The sequence below is a fragment of the Phoenix dactylifera genome, chromosome 1, assembly GCF_051530095.1.
Source record: "Phoenix dactylifera cultivar Ajwa chromosome 1, Ajwa_hap1_PhDact_Kaust_v1.1, whole genome shotgun sequence".
NCBI lineage: Eukaryota > Viridiplantae > Streptophyta > Magnoliopsida > Arecales > Arecaceae > Phoenix > Phoenix dactylifera.
In genome coordinates this window covers 33898667-33915395 of record NC_143190.1, presented here as the reverse complement: position 1 = coordinate 33915395, position 16729 = coordinate 33898667, and the positions used below count along the sequence as shown (strand labels likewise).

Below are 16729 nucleotides of genomic sequence, written 5' to 3'. Positions count from 1 at the left end.
AGGTGCAACCAACAAGATTAAAAAAAAGAGAATGCGCAAAGAGGAAGAAACAGATACGTGAATAAAACCACGAAAGTGATGAGCCATATAAGGAAGCAACCCAATCAGCTATACTATGTGCTTCTTGTAGACACGTATGGTTCGGAAGAAGTCACACTTTTTTAAAAATCTACATATATCATAGAGTAATGGCACCCTGCTGGTAGCGCAGTACTGACTCTAAAACTATTCGATCACCGTAGCTGAATCTTCCTCGAACAGAATGCGATCTGCATCATGTGAATAGAGTAAACATGGATGGTGGATTTAACAAGGCATTAGGCGTGTCCATGAAGCATCTCCCAGCTTCTTACACGTGTCATTCCCTGGTTCATCTTTTCGCTGTTGCGTGTACTGTCAACCAGCCCATCCGCACTCCTTCTGCCACGTCGGATCGAGATCTGCTTTCGAGGACTAGGAGACCCTTATCCACAAACATATTTATTCGGAGCCACGACGAAAAGATCTCAACCTTCCAATTTATATCGGCTCGCATAGTAAACACAAATCTAAACGCTATATAAGACTGACACCCAATCCGCCCCCAAAATCATTAAATCCAATCCGACTTGTTCCCTCGGATCACTTCGGAGAGAGCTCCAAAACATGGCGCTAATGGCGTCAATAATTCGCCGAAACATCTCCCAAAAACCTCCGTTTTGGAACCTTAACCCTCGAATTTGGCCGTCGAGGCTCATCTTCTCGTCGCCAGAGGGGAGGGGGGAGAAGAGCGCGGTGGCGATCGAGAAGATTCTGGTGGCGAACCGGGGGGAGATCGCCTGCCGGATCATGAGGACCGCGAAGAGGCTCGGGATCCGGACCGTCGCCGTATACAGCGACGCCGACCGGGACGCCCTCCACGTGAAGTCCGCCGACGAGGCAGTTAGGATCGGCCCGCCGCCCGCCCGGGCCAGCTACCTCAACGCTTCCGCCATCGTCGAGGCCGCCCTTCGAACCAGCGCCCAGGTCGGGGCCGGCGGGTTTCCGCTCTCTTTCTTTTTCACTGTTTACTCTTTCTGTCTCTATTTTTGCGGAACTTGATGCTAGTTGAGATCCTTTTCTTTTCAATTTTGTATTTTGATACTCGGAGGGTCTTTAATGTTGTAACTTTGGGATCTTTTTGAATAATGCGACCTTTTGGTATATCTAATAATTTAATCATAGTCATGATCGTACTATTTGTCTATACATCATTTGCTTTGCTCATTCTTTTTGTTTTACTCCAACTGTATATAGCTTACTCATTCTTATAGCTTAGTATTTGGGAGAGAAGCAATTTTACATATGGTGGATCGTGTTCTGCTTCACAAAATGAAAATTGGAATTATTAAATTAGTACATGATTGTTTGATAAGTGAGTTGATATTGGCAAACATGGTTGGATATTTTAAATTTTTATTAAAAACGTCATGCTATACGAAAACTTTTATGTAAATTTTTAATAAAAATATGAGCTTTTCCTACTCAAAGGTAATACAGTGACATTTTTGTGTTCCCAGCATGCAGTTCAGTTCAGGTAACAAAGTTGGTGTTGAACATTAAGGTATTTCTGACAAACTACTGCAGCACCAATTTCAGTTCAAACATTGATTTTGGTGTTTAGAAGTCAAATACAATTCAATTTTTTTTACATTTTTAATTCTGTATATGATATTATCAGAACTCTAAATTATCTCAATAATTAAGTTTATTTAATCCTTGATGAGATTGGCTAAGAAATTCATGAGGCATAGCTTTTTCTGTTGTGGTTATGATTCATATAATTGTTTTATAATATTCTATATAAGTGGTTTGTCCTTAAAATTAGTGGGAATGAAGTAACCAAGTTTTTTCTTTTTAGTTGAAATAGGCGCTCATATCCAATTTGTTATCTTGATATGTTGAAAACAAAGATTTACACACTTTCAATGATAAGCTTTTCTGTTTTATTGGCGTGTCTTTACATTTGGTATTAGAGCCAGCCTGATGACTTTAGTTTAGGTTTAGAAAGGATCGAAATAGGAGTACTGGGAAAAAAACTTTTAAGGGAAAGATAAAGCACCTTTGGAAGGTGATACCTGATGGAATTAGAGTTAGTGTCGCCATGAGGCAACATCACCTAATGTGACTGGATTTTGAATTGCTACATGGAAAGGCTACCTAAACAAGAGTTAGAGCCATAACAAAGTGGACTGCCATGGTCTATGGAATATGGAGTAGACACTGGATGTTACTGGTATTTGAGCATGGGAACAGTATATGACCATTTCATGATGTCAGTAGCTTGACTGCAAGGGATATAACATTTTTAGAATTGCTCACATCATTATGTCACTTGAGTTGGTATTGGTACTCTGATGACCCTGTCAGCCCTAGCTGATGTGATGCCTGATATTGGTTTTTGAACCTTGCTTTAGAAAAAGTAAACAATGTACCTAACAGTTCATCGTTCCCTACTTACAAAAAAAATGATAATCTCATTTTTATGGTACTGAAATTATTTCATAATGGTTTTCACTTGGCTGGCTCACGAAATCCAGTTCACAGCTCGTATATTGTCCAGTATAAGCATCATACCTTCTACTTGTCATGACAGATACAGTGCACAGTATTGTGGAATTCTTAAGCAGTCAATTTTCATGCTTCATGCACTTGATTCATGTCCTTTTAATGTACTGGCTGAGGTTATAACATTAAATAAATTGAAATTATTTAAAGATTTCCATGCTCTGGTTTCAAGAATGATGTATCCATGGTCTACAGTCGCAATTGGGAATAATTTGTTTAGAAAAGAACAACTCAGAATCTTAAAAATTGAGAAAGATTGATAAAAGTTTCTGAAGAATTGGGAAATGAAAAAAAGAAATCAGAGAAGAACATGCAAGCTAAATGGTATATTTACCCACTAGTAGATGCAAGAATAAGCATGAGAGAAGCAAAGAGCAGCAGATGATATCCATGGCCGCAATTCTAGTAATGGATAACATCTTTAATTGACATTATAAAAAGCAAATGAGAATAACTTGCGAACTATGTTTATCATTAAACAGTCCATGAAAAATTAAGTTACTTGGTAACAATTTGGAGAACCATTTGGCAATGCATTAGCAAGTTATTTGAGAATTTTTTTTCCACAATTCAAAAAAATCAATTTATTATAAATTTGATTTGCAAACAAAAATATTACATCTGGATTTAAGACTTAAAAATTGTCAGTGTTGCTTCACTGCAAATTACTTGATGCGTTTCATGCCTTAGATCAACTTTCTTAATTCTTAGGATGCTTTTATTATTTTGTAGGCTGTCCACCCAGGCTATGGTTTTCTCTCAGAGAGTGCTGACTTTGCCCAACTTTGTGAAGCTGAAGGGCTTACATTTATTGGGCCTCCAGCATCTGCTATCCGAGACATGGGGGACAAGAGGTAGTCCCAGGCTCTGTCTTTTTCTCATTTTCTCCTTTTACATGGTATTGCTGTCCTTTATTGTACTCCAGGATGTCATTTATATTCTGACAAAACATCTCTACTAGTGCATCAAAGAGGATCATGGGTGCAGCAGGTGTACCACTTGTTCCTGGCTACCATGGCAATGAACAAGACATTGACTTCTTAAAATTAGAAGCTGAAAAGATTGGATATCCCATTTTGATAAAGCCTACACATGGTGGTGGGGGGAAGGTATGCTCTTCAACAAACTTTCATATGTGAGTATCTATACATTGCATGTGATGTTAAAATTATATGTTGTGTGGTTTTTTATGTTTCTATTACCTGTTAATTTCATCTTGATGAAGAATGCTAAGATCTCAATATCGTGTTCCGGGTGTAAATTAAAACTTTAAATGACTAAAATCTTTTAATTTTTTCAGAACTATAGATTTCTTTGTCTTGCACCTAGGTTATCTACATTGCACAAGCTTAGAGAGCTATTATTGATGGATTGCAATCAAATGTTTAGCAAATACTTTCTTTTCTAAAGTTTACACCTTGTGTAGATGTCCGGACATGATTAAATATTAAATTCATCTTTCATACTCATCTGGTAATCTGTGAGATGTTGCTGAAGCACATGGTGGTGTAGTTGTTATTCTCAACTTATTGAAAAAAAAAACCCCCATTCTTGTCGCATTGCTAATATAATGCAGAAGGGGAATGAGTAATGCCTCAAAGGAGTCCACTGAAAAGCATGTCTACTAGAAACATATCTCATGGAAAACACCTTGTTGTCAAAGTCTCTTGGATTATTTTTCTGCTGATAATCTTCTTCTCCAGGGCATGAGAATAGTCCAAGGGCCAGATGAATTTGTTGAATCTCTTCTGGGAGCACAACGTGAAGCCACTGCTTCCTTTGGCATAAACACCATCTTAATAGAGAAATATATAACTAAGCCCAGGCATATAGAAGTCCAGGTACAAGCTTTCAAATCCTTTACCTTGCTTGGTACTTTATGCACGCTTAAAAGTTTTTCATCTATTCTAATGTATGTTTTGCATGTGTTGTATTCTTTATTTGTTTTTGAAGAGAAATATGTTCTGCATGGTACAATCTGGTTTTTTGTTCCTTCTGTGTCACATTATGCTTTACAATAAAGCATGTAATTAAATTTTATGTGTGCAGCCATTCTACTAGTGCATGAATGCTCAATCATCTGTCTTTGTTATGTAGTTCATCAATTAGGACCTTTCAATTTAAACAATTTATATTTCTATTTTGCAGGTCACAGAGGGCCCTCTAATCTACATATTATAGTTGTCATACATTTACCATCTTCTTTAAGCACAATGTTCTTTACACATACAAAGGTCCCACATATCCGTTTACTGAATTCACACAAGCTCTATTATAATTTTTGCATATGAGGCTTATACTGTACTTTCAGTATTGATTGATAACTGCATCCAATACAATTCTGATGCACTAATTTGTTTATTAGATCCAGTCAACCAATTGCCCATCAAGTTTCATTCTGTTACATTAAGTTTGTCTTCTGTCTCTTCCATCATAACAATGGCCCGCTCACATATATATTACCTCCAGACCTTCAGTATTTTCTCACACATCTTCAATACTTTATATTCAACCTGGATAAACATGTATTTTTTATCCTTATTGAAATGCTTTTGTATATTAACTAAGTTGATTTAAGAAGTATTTGTATTCTTCATCATCTCTATAAAAGTGTCCATTAATTGTCTCACAAGAAGTTTTGTCGAGTATTTTTCATAACAGCTGCATCAATTGTAGAAGGTGGCTGTAGCATATTAAAATCTCTTATGTACCTCTCCTACATGGTTCATAAGCATACTTTTATAGTTTAAAGAAAAAGAAAGATAACTTTCATTTTACTGTACGAAGGGCTCTTTGATTTGAAAAGTAACGAGGAGATATGAACCCAGACAAAAACAAGCAACACTACAATAAGGTTTGATTTTAACATCATCTTAGATATTGCTACCACTTACTGCCATCAACCATTGTATAACAAAGGGCTGCATAGAAAGTGGGACTTAGTGGACAACATTGTCTTGTAAACATACTGCCAAATTTATAGAAATCCTTGACAACTCTTCCAAGAGAGGGAAATCTGTAGCTACATAATAATAATTTTTGCATGCTTGTATTTCAAGCATATTAAAGTATCTTAATGTTTTTTATTTATTGTTACTATCATTGCATTCTGGATAATGATCTACTGATTTTGACAGTCTGACTGAAATCTGATCTGGAAAGAAAACTAACCTTGACATATAATTTCTACATACTTTCTCAAAATACTTTTGTACTTGCGGGTTACGAATTAATTGGTGCTCATCTTGTTTATAATATTTATAGAAGTAACATCCCATCATCTTGGTCCTATTAGCTTCTTCCTTTTGAATTATGGAAGAAAACTAGTTCAAACATCTATCATGTGCATTACAGCTACGAATCAAACTTCTTTACCCTTCTTATAACTGGTCTGTGCTATATAATTGACAGCTTATGATGAATGAGTTTGCCAGCTGAGTTGCTTTCATGTTTAGTTGACAGCTTGTTTGTGGGTTTCTGAATGGTGCAGGTTTTTGGAGACAAACATGGGAATGTCATACATCTAAATGAGAGAGATTGCAGTGTGCAAAGAAGGCACCAGAAGATAATTGAGGAAGCTCCTGCAGTAAAGCTCGCATGTCCTGTCACTGCTTTAAATTATTGTTTTAAGGAATAACGTAGTTCTGATAGCTCCATATGTGCAGCCCAATGTTACTAATGAATTCCGCTTCCGCTTGGGTGAAGCTGCTGTCTCTGCTGCCAAGGTGACGTGCTTCTAAATTCTGCTCAATAAATGCAATTTTGCTAAGTTCTGTGTTTGGATTGAGACAACCAAATAGTGCACGCCTTACTTAAAAATTTTTATAATGTGTTTACTTCTTTTCATTTAAATCTTGATTCATGCTTATAGTATCAGGAACAATTCCTGTCTTTTCAAGATATGCTAAAAGGGATCATCTTATGCAATCTGTGCTGTTAAAATTACACTGTTGCATATCAATTCTCATGCTTTTGTGTGCTCGTACAAAGGATTTTCATCAGCTTAAAATGATTGCCCTCTTTTCCAAGTTGCAAAACCTTTTCTTATTATTTTTTTTTTTCTAACATTTGTCATCAGCTGAAGATAGATATTATGTCAGTACAAAAAAAGAAAAACTTTCTTGGGAAGAATTCATGGTTCTATGCTACTTTAGGAGAGGATGGGACAAGGATGTTGTGTTACGTATTACATCATTCCTTCTTGATATCCATTTTCTTCCCCCTCTCCTCCCCCCTTCCCCTTTTTCTGATTGAATTTTTGGCATCCATTATCATCTCGCGTTCTGCAGTTGAATGGTTATTTTCTATTCTTCCTTTTTCATGTCTGCTGATATTAATGTCTGATTTTTGAGGAAATTGATTTTATAGACACTGGCGTCAAAGTGTACAAGAGGCCCATCCCGTATTTACTATTTAAGAAACTCCACTATTTGTAAGATTTTCTGTACCTTCCTTAGATGTTGCTTGGAAGTTCAGCATGTGTTGTCTTGGAAGTTGGTAAAGATACAGAAGATAATACAAGAGTGTTATGACTATCTGCTACTTCATTAAGAAATATAGTGTCACACAACCAGCATTTGTTATCATTAAGGATTTTATCAGAATATGGCTCGTAATTGAACTGGTAGCAGAGCCATTGATATTCTGATTCACAGGATAATTACATAATATATCTAGAATTTGCTTTGAGTTTTCAAGCATGTAGCATGCACCAGATTTGATAAATAGTCCTAGAATTTCTTGTCTTCTTTTCTGATGCATATTTGCCTATTTGCTTGTATATTGTGACAATTAGTAATTTTTTCCACTAAATATGCCTTTTCAAATCTATTGATGTTCATGATGAATGTGCTGATATGTTGGTCAGACCAGACAGCTTTTTTTAGTGCTCTGATAAATGTCATTTTTGGAGGTATACAGAAAAATTATTTTGTAGTTTACAAATTTCTATCCCTAGTGATTGAGTGGTAAAATTCACAAATAGCTGTATTCTTACCTGTCTATTTTTTCTTTTTTTAAAAAAAGTATCTTTGTTTTGTTTATATTTAATTGTTTTTCATCAAGGTGTTTGGCCATATGTAGTTACTCTAATATATTTTCACTTGCTTCTATCACTTATCCCTTTTTGCCTCCTATCTGTTTCACGTCACAAGTTTTTACGAGTTTTTACTTTTTCAGACTGTGGTTTTGTTGAATTGATTTCTGATTTTAAAATTAATTATATGAGAAGGCAGTTGGTTATCATAATGCTGGAACGGTGGAATTTATAATGGATACGCTCTCGGGCAAATTTTATTTCATGGAGATGAATACACGTCTTCAGGTACTTTGATTAACTTTATTATCATGAATTCTCAAATGTGTGATGTGTCATTGAATAGGTGGTTGGTGTAACTGCACTGTAACAGGCAGTCATAGTAATTGATCTAGCACCTTCTCTCAAGAAGCTTCTGTATATTTGAATTTCAAAGTGAGTATTATGGTACAATAACAGCTCTTATGACATTATATATGAACTTCGAAGGTTGAGCACCCTGTGACTGAGATGGTTGTTGGTCAAGATCTTGTGGAGTGGCAGATTCATGTTGCAAATGGAGAACCTCTACCACTGACTCAGGAACAAGTGCTCTTAAATGGTATATTGTTTTTTTGGTACATCTTAAATGGTATATTGTTAAACAATAATGCTGCTGCAGATTTAGGGTTGATAGTTTTGCTTTTAGTATATGTCTATGTAATTGAAGATCTGCTATTCTGATCTCTAAATGTTCTTCATTTTGTGTGATGCTATATGTCTAACATTGTAAATCATAAATTTCTTTTTCAAATATATATAGGCTGGATCAATCTTTTTAGGAATCTTTCTCCGGTGAATCATATATTTGAATTGCAGGTGATGTTTACCACGGTTCCATCTATTGAAAAATCTAAAAGCTCTTAGCAAAAAGGCAGCAAGCGTGGGTACCGAACACACTTGAAATATTGACATGCTGTTTGTAACATTTTCAAAAAAAAGAAAAAAATGAAAATATTGATAAGATATTAATGCTGATGGTAGATTTACCTGCTACAATCCTAATAATATTTTTTTCCTCTCCAGATGATGATCAATTAATTTTCCCTAGGGGAATAATGCCTTATGATGAATTTGTATATTATAAGCATAAGTTCAGGAATCAAATAAATGAGTTGCCTGACATATAAAATTATGGTGCTTGAAATATATAATTAATGTTTAATACTCTTTAATTATTGACCTTTCAGCTGTTCAAGAAGATCTGATTTGATTTACTACACTCAGCATAACTTTTCCCCTTCCATTTCTGTACGAATTCAGCTTCATGGTTTTGGTTCATCTTTATCATGTTTCCCTGCTAAAATGATCTTTTTCTTCCCCATTGATAGTGTCTATCTGGTTATGATATTAATTAAGAAGAGTATAGGAAGGGATCAAATAGAGAACACGTGTATCTGTAGCTATCAGATTGGGTTGGCCTTGCGAAATTAGTTTCTACTTCCATTCTCATGAAATTTAGAATCTCTGATTTGAGATTTTTATTATTTAAGCATCTTGTTTTCTCAGGGATTATGGATATAATTTTTTCTCTTATTTATTTATTTTTTAGATTAGCATCTTGTACCTGTCTTGTTTCATTTTATTATTTGCCCAACTGTGTACGAAAAGTACAGCTAACAACAATCAAGACACAGTGCTATGTACAACTTTTATACTTCGTATGCATCCTTTGTCCCTTCGATTGGACATGAAATTGTGGTGGCCCTCTCCTAATAGACATAACACTCCTCTGTTCCTCTGACATATAGTTATTGATACCAAGCTTTATTTGACTTTAAGAAAAGAAAAGGATAAAATCTTGCTCATGGGAAACTCTATTGTGTTAAATATTTGAAGGAGATAATGAAAAGGGTAGCCAGTTATAGTTTGGAACTCCCAAAATAGTCACGCCTAATGCCCTAGAGCAGTTGGTTGGTCACAGTGCAAGTCCCTCCAATGAGCAAGAAATGCTACTCAGGTCCCAAAACTTTGCCTACCCTGCCGAACTGCTTCCCTCTAGACAGAAATACATGTTCTCATGAAAAGCTGCAACACCACAACTGGGGCCTTGGGAGGAAATGCATTTGTGTAGGTCCAGCACTTAGTTGCACCTGTATAGTGAGTTTCTGATGATGTCATAAATATCATCCCATTTGTTATTCTCATGACTTTACTGGGCACATAATGGGTGCTGAGAGTCCTTTCTGATTGTCTCTGTACCCTTCGGTGATCTGGTGCTTGTGTGGTTTCCTATTTGGAGTTTATGATATCAGATCCCCGCACAACTATTGTTTTGCAATGTTGGAGAATATTGCATGATGTCGTATCTATTTTCAAGTTTATGACATAGTTGTTGAGTGATAATTCAAATTCTTCTGTGATGTTCTCTTTATTTTGATGTCAGGACATGCCTTTGAAGCTCGAATATATGCTGAAAATGTTTCAAGAGGATTTCTTCCTGCAACTGGAACCCTACATCATTACCGGCCAGTCCCTGTTTCACCATCAGGTAATGTGCATGAACAAGGTAGTAAACATATTTAATAGCTTATACTTTCTAAAACTGCTTACTATCGAAAGTTTATGGCCAACCAGTGCGTGTTGAAACGGGGGTAGAAGAAGGAGACGCTGTCAGCATGCATTATGATCCCATGATAGCTAAGCTTGTAGTATGGGGAGAAAATCGCAATGCAGCATTAGTTAAACTAAAGAACTGCTTGTTAAAATTTCAGGTGCATCTATCATTTTAACTCATGGTTATGCTATTCATAGGTAATCTATTTTTAATGTTTCTGCAAGCTTCATCTCAGCTCCAGCAAGGTGCAGCCCATGGGCTGTGTTGCATTTACTTAGATGAGGGTCTTGGATTCTGATGCTTGTTTACTGTTTTGATTAAGCTTGACGAGAAGTATGTCTTAAGTGCATTCAGTGATTATCTTTCCAATTCTAAGATATTTTCTAAATAGAAAATAAAATTATAAAATGTGTTTTCAGCTGCTGACCCTCATAAATATGAGACACATGGCTTTTTTAACGTAAGACATGATGCCTATTATATCATGATTTAAAAATAATTTTTATATTTCTATATGTATATCCATAGGAATATAATCATATTTAAAAATAGAAGTATAATCATCACTAACTTCTGCTGCCTTTTGTTTTGAACCTGAGGTTGGACTCAGCGAGTTTGGCAGATGCCCCTCTGTCTTGTTGAGTTTCTCTTCAGAGCACAGTAAGAAAAATAAAATAAGTTTTATAGCTGGAGTCTTACATATGTTGACTCAGATAACAAAGAATACATAGTGGATTTACTTGCCAAGGTGTACCTTTCTCATTGTTTGTCTTACTTAGGTCTTTTCTTTATACAAATACCACCACTGCTCTCTTTGCAGGTTGCGGGCTTGCCGACTAATATCTCTTTCCTCCAGAGTCTTGCAAATCATTGGGCCTTTGAGAAGGGCTTAGTCGAAACACATTTCATTGAACATTTTAAAAATGATCTTTTCATTGACACGGCTGATGAGGTAGCTGCCGAAGCATATGCTGCTGCTAAGCTTGGTGCAAGCTTGGTTGCTGCATGTATTTGTGAGAAGGAGCATGTTACTTCGAAAGAAACTCTCCTTGGTATGTTTATCGTCTCTGTGCTTCTGCATGCTGGCAATGCCAGGTGTTCTGTATGATAGGTTACTGTTTTCTGATTAATCAGCATATACAGATGGTAACAGGTTACTTTCACTTTGGTATATTCAACCACCTTTCCGAATGCATCACTCTGCCAAGCGGAAAATGGAATTAGAGTGGGATAGAGAACTTAATGGTAGCTGCCAGGAGCTTTTGAAAATTGTTATTACCTATCAGTCTGATGGAAGCTATTTCATTGAGGTAATGCGTATCCATGTCACTGCTAGTAGTTATTAAAACAATACATGATGGGTCATTTTCACTTAAACTTGCGATTACCTCTGTATTGGATGGATGCTTTTTTGATTCAGGAACTGAATGGGTAAATTTGGAGATGTTTTCTTAAATATATATATTTTTGAAAAATGTGTACAACTTGTTTTTCATGTGGGCAGATAGATAATATCATCTGACAAATGCATTATATATCTCTAAGCAGATATGTCACTGTGTTAGCATGAACTGCGCATTTTTCATATTATGCCACCCAAGTTTTGCTTTACTGGTGCATTTTGCCTCATCTTGGGCATACTCTACTATACTAATACCAAACTGAGACTCAATATGGGGACTTACCAAGTCTTAGTACACCGAACCGACCCTTATACCGGATGTAATGACACTGTACTAGCATGGTGCTGGTACGGGGTTTTGCCACCAATACCTACTTTAATTTATTTTAAAGACATGACAGTATTCTAAAAATGGCTATGGCAGTGCTTGCCATTTTCATAAAATCATGTAGCCATATACATGCTTATAACTTTAACTTTTCTATGGTTTTATTTATCAAAAACTTTTCTATGGTTTTTTATGCTTTACTGCCAACCATTCTAACTCATTTAGATTCAGATTGATTTGATCTCATTTCTGCTATGTTATATTCAAAGCTTCATAGACCTCTGCAGGTCCACGATGAGGCTTGCAGCAGTACTGGTGCCTCCTGAAGAAACGATACCTAGAAATTCATTTAATGTTGATAATTTGATTTCCTCTAACTTATCTGTTATTCTTCTTCTTCAACTTATATGTTATTCTTCAGCAAGCCAGTCAATATAGGATTGTTAATCAGAAGTTGATTGCAGCAGTGTGAACACAAACATCTTGCTGATTCTCATGCGATGCCTATTACATGCTTCCCTTTTATTTTATTTTATATTATTCTGTACCTTGATTGTAGACGTAACATTCATTTCAATTAGGTAATGGACTGTAGCCTAGGCAGATAGACAATGAAGGAAACCAGGTCTCTTGGATGCTACTCTGGCTACAGAGTGTAGGTCAATATGTTCTCTGTCACTAGCCATGTAGAGTTTACATAATTATGTCATTAGGCACTGTGATGGCTAGGTTTGTTTTTGAATCATTTCTTGCCAATGATAATTCTAAACCATTTAGTGTTTTGTTGCTCTAAGTACAACTATAACTGTCAAGCCTTCCTGGAGTCAGGTTTGCGGTTTCTCATTCACCAATTATTCCTGTTGAGTGTTGGCTCTGGTGATACTGCAAACATTCATGCCCTTAATCACGACTTGTATCCATATTTGCTGTGATCTTCCCCTACTCTTACTAAATCCTTAAACAAAGATTAAAATTTCTCTCCTTATTGAGGCTTTTTCAGATCTTCATTCATTACCATCTCAATCAGTTCTTCATTACTTCCATAATTTGTGGAACTCCTATAGTTCATCTAATTAACTCACTCATTACGTTAGTAAACCAGTCACTGTCTTGGTAATTTATGTGCCTACAAATTTAGATGCCATAACGCATCTAATGTTACCTTCAGTTTTTATGAAGTCTTGTTATTTACTTGTGGCTTTAGATCTTAATGTACTAGTTTTTTATTTGACTAGATCGAAGATGGTGATTCCCCTGGTTGGGAGGTTAAAGTCAAGCATGTAGGAAATCATGATTTCAGAGTTGATGCTGATCAACTGCACAGCTATGTTACTTTAACACTTTATTGCAAGGTCAGTTTCTTTCCTCTTGTTCACTTTACAGTTGTAACGACTGATGAGCTCTAGTAGTAGTGCTAGAAAGCCAGCAACTGTCACTTTACTTCCTTGAGAAAACAATTTTTAGACGTTAAGCTCTTCCCTTCTGTTAATTGGCGTCTTCATGTCTAATGTCTTCAGGATACTAGCAAGCACATACATATTTGGCATGGCAAGCATCATCATCATTATAGACAAAATGTCAGGCATGAACAATCTACTGATGATGGCTCTCAGCATCAACCCAGTCGTCAGGTGGCATCTCACCCTAAAGGGAGCGTTGTAGCACCTATGGCTGGTTTGGTTGTTAAGGTTTTGATTGAGAATGGTGCATTAGTGGAGGAAGGGCAGCCTATTTTGGTTCTAGAAGCGATGAAAATGGAGGTTAATATGAGCATGCCTTTTAGTCATTTTCACTGATTGTCTTTCATTGGTCAATCATATTTCAATGTTTTTCTATCACCTTGTTTTTTCAGCATGTTGTCAAGTCACCCCGTGCTGGGTATGTGGATGGGCTTCAAGTTGCTGCCGGTCAACAGGTTTTTGACACCACCGTTTTATTCAGTGTCAAGGTATAATACTCCCGCTACTCCCATTTTACTGTTGCATGCTTCATGTAATACTGCATTTATTATATCTATTGACATGGTGAAAGTTATATCCGGGACCTGCATCACATTATGCTGAGTAGTCTGCTTCTTTATTTGCAGTTCTCTGTAATTTTATCTCCCAACGTGGTAGAAGAGGTAAAACTGAAAATACCAAAAATGATAGTTACTCTCATGGGTAAGGATTTTTTTAGGAATGCACCTTGGGCAAGTCGGGTTTTAGACCAATCCAAGCCTAGTATAATTAGTCAAACGATAACCTTAAAGACTAACTTGGTTAGAAAAACAAGCTTCTTAACCCAAAATAGCCTAATCATGCAATGCCTTATACACAAACTCAATTTAAGTTTAGAAGGCCATTGAAGCTGGAGTCTTGGGTGAGTGAAAATGTACTTTTATGGACTGGCATTTGTATTTAGAGTGGCTTTGGAAGCAGCTGTTTTTGTCTTGAGTGCAGTTGAAATGACTGGTTAATGCTCATGGGTTATGATGAAGAAAGTAGAGGCCAGGAATGGTGAAAATGGGAGGTGTTGGTCATCAGATAATCATTAACTAGAGGGCAACTTTTGTATATGCTTCCATTACCGTCTGCACCTCCATGACTGCTTTTAAAAAAATCATTTACCTGAGAGGCCCATGTCCGGTTTATTTAAAATGCAGTGTACGCATAAAAAAGGAGGGGTGGGTGTTGGGGGGGGGGGGGGTATGCTTACAGTTGAACCAAGGGCCAAGAAATAATCCTCACCCACCCCCCAACGCCCCAATCCTAGCGCGCGCGCGCGAGAGAGAGAGAGAGAGAGAGAGAGAGAGAGTCATCTTTTACTTTTTTTAACACAATTATTTTACAAGACCATATATGATAATACAAATAAACTAACTTTAGAGAGAGAGAGAGAGAGAGAGAGAGAGAGAGAGAATCATCTTTTAGTTTTTTTGATGCAATAATTTTATAAGATGTTATATTATAATACGAATAAACTAGCTTCAAAGTTTAAAATGGTTATATGACTGCATAAATTAGTTATGAATTAAAGTTTTAACCAACATGAACTATAACCTGTCATTTCTCCAATATAAAATCACAATAAAGTAGAAAATTTGTGGAATCATTATTATGGACAATAATTATACAATATTTTAAGGTACCATTTATGGACAATAATTATACAATATTCACATGCTTAATAAATTTAGGCTACCATATATTGCATAATTGCTTTGCAATATAACCTGAAGAAATTTCTAATAGGTCAAATGACATGAACAAATAATCATTACTCAATTAAATTACTAAGCTATGTTAGTTAAATAGGGTATCATAGCCTCTTCCTACAAGAAAACCATAAATGTTGTGGCTGTTGCTGTTTACTCCTGAAAACACAAATATATGATCAGAGCATTACTGTGTTTACCATCACTGCCTTCACAACCACTACCATCTCATTGTCTTTAGTGTCATAATCTACACTGTCATTATCATGTAGATCCTTGTCCTTGTCATGTAGACCCTTGTTATCAGGAATATCATCTAACTATTCCAATCTGCTGCTACATTTATTCTGCACCTCATCATTGCTATTGAATCAATGGTACTGAGTGGCTCCATATTACCAGTTTATTGACTGAATGTTACTAGCCCCTCATTTTCGACATTATTCGACTCTTTATCATCCCTTTTTGAGGAAGGTTGTTCTCTTGCCCTCAAAAGGTGATTTTATCCTTCTGAAAATTTGTTCAGAATGATTCATGCATGGATGGGCGCACCAAAATGTGGGCTCCTCTCCATTCTCCTCAACTCTAAAACCTATCTATTAAGGAAGTGGCTCTAAACATTCTGTGCTGGTAGAATTGAAATTTCTACATAACCTAATATATGGATATGTGCACTTGCACCATGGATCCTATTTGAACCTTCTATGAAATGAAGATGAGATTTCAATGTACACAGTATAATGAAAGAATCTGTTCTTATAATTACTTACAGTAAGTCTGTATTTTAGTGATTCGTATTCTTGTGGTTCTGCATGTTCTCTATCACCTGTTGTCTGTTTCTCTTGTTCACGCATTGCAAGATTTACAATATGTTGTTGTCCAGGATAAGTAGCATGCTTAGCAGTGGCATGAAGACGTAGAAGAAGATACCGGAAGCAGTTATGCAAACAGGCTTAATGTATTGCAGCATTTATTGAACAAAATTATACTTGCTTCTCAGAGGAGAATATGGCAATAACAGTTCTGCAGAGAACCATGTATTGCAGATGAACAAATTTCAGGGTATATTCTCCATTGTCACGTCGATCTTTTTAATAATGTATACTGAAAGAAACATTACTAGCATTTGAAATAAACAATGCAGCATTTGCATTTTTTTATATTTTTTATTTTTATTTTATGATGATTCCTTTGAAGCAGAGAAAAGCACCTTCTGCGGAAGTCACCACCAGCCTCAGCATGTTTGGTCCAAATGCCATGCTCAGTTCTGAAACTTTTTGTCTCTTTGATTTTAGGAATTTAACGCATAAAGTAGCTTGTGGCTGTGTTTGGTTTGTCATGGCGGAGCACTTGCTTGGGTGTTATCACCTCCTGGGCAAGGGGCACAGATTGATTTCAAGTACTTCGACCCCCAGAGCTCAAGTTTCATGAGCTTTGACTCGCCAGCCTGGGACTCGAGTCCAGGCAGCAGCTGAGGAATAACCCCTCCTGGTCTTTCTTGTCTGAAAATAAAATTAAGGCTTTTCTTAATATGACACCTTCTCAACAAACATTAGATCCTTGAAACAATATTTTTTTTCAAAAAA

The 16729-nt window shown here is 36.3% G+C and overlaps 1 protein-coding gene across 10 annotated transcripts; it reads left to right on the top strand.

Annotated features, from left to right (window-relative positions):
* Nucleotides 1-587: 587 nt before the first annotated feature.
* Nucleotides 588-16466, top strand: MCCA (methylcrotonyl-CoA carboxylase alpha chain). Of its 10 annotated transcripts, none has more exons than XR_015987194.2 (17): nt 588-1005; nt 3319-3440; nt 3548-3695; nt 4290-4427; nt 6077-6172; nt 6252-6311; nt 7817-7909; nt 8111-8222; nt 10047-10151; nt 10238-10374; nt 11038-11269; nt 11352-11527; nt 13183-13299; nt 13465-13707; nt 13800-13895; nt 16027-16205; nt 16344-16466. XR_015987194.2 is itself a non-coding variant. In XM_088721991.2 (17 exons), exons 4-17 carry the CDS (start codon nt 3564-3566, stop codon nt 16033-16035), a joined length of 1746 nt encoding a protein of 581 aa, XP_088578117.2. In that variant the 5' UTR covers nt 619-1005; nt 1539-1582; nt 3319-3440; nt 3558-3563; the 3' UTR covers nt 16036-16303. The 10 variants fall into 10 exon arrangements, 8 of the variants coding, with proteins under 8 accessions (XP_088578103.2, XP_008795681.4, XP_088578099.2 ...); XR_015987199.2 differs by having other exon boundaries at nt 589-1005; nt 11361-11527; XM_088721991.2 differs by lacking the exon at nt 16344-16466 and adding an exon at nt 1539-1582 and having other exon boundaries at nt 619-1005; nt 3558-3695; nt 16027-16303.
* Nucleotides 16467-16729: the final 263 nt, after the last annotated feature.

Excerpts from the sequence above, each read along its gene's own strand:
- MCCA (XM_088721973.2), top strand. The coding sequence starts at position 646 with ATGGCGCTAATGGCGTCAATAATTCGCCGAAACATCTCCCAAAAACCT. Across the intron at positions 1,006-3,318 it reads CCCTTCGAACCAGCGCCCAG|GCTGTCCACCCAGGCTATGG; the intron begins GTCGGGGCCGGC and ends ATTATTTTGTAG. Across the intron at positions 4,428-6,076 it reads CCAGGCATATAGAAGTCCAG|GTTTTTGGAGACAAACATGG; the intron begins GTACAAGCTTTC and ends TGAATGGTGCAG.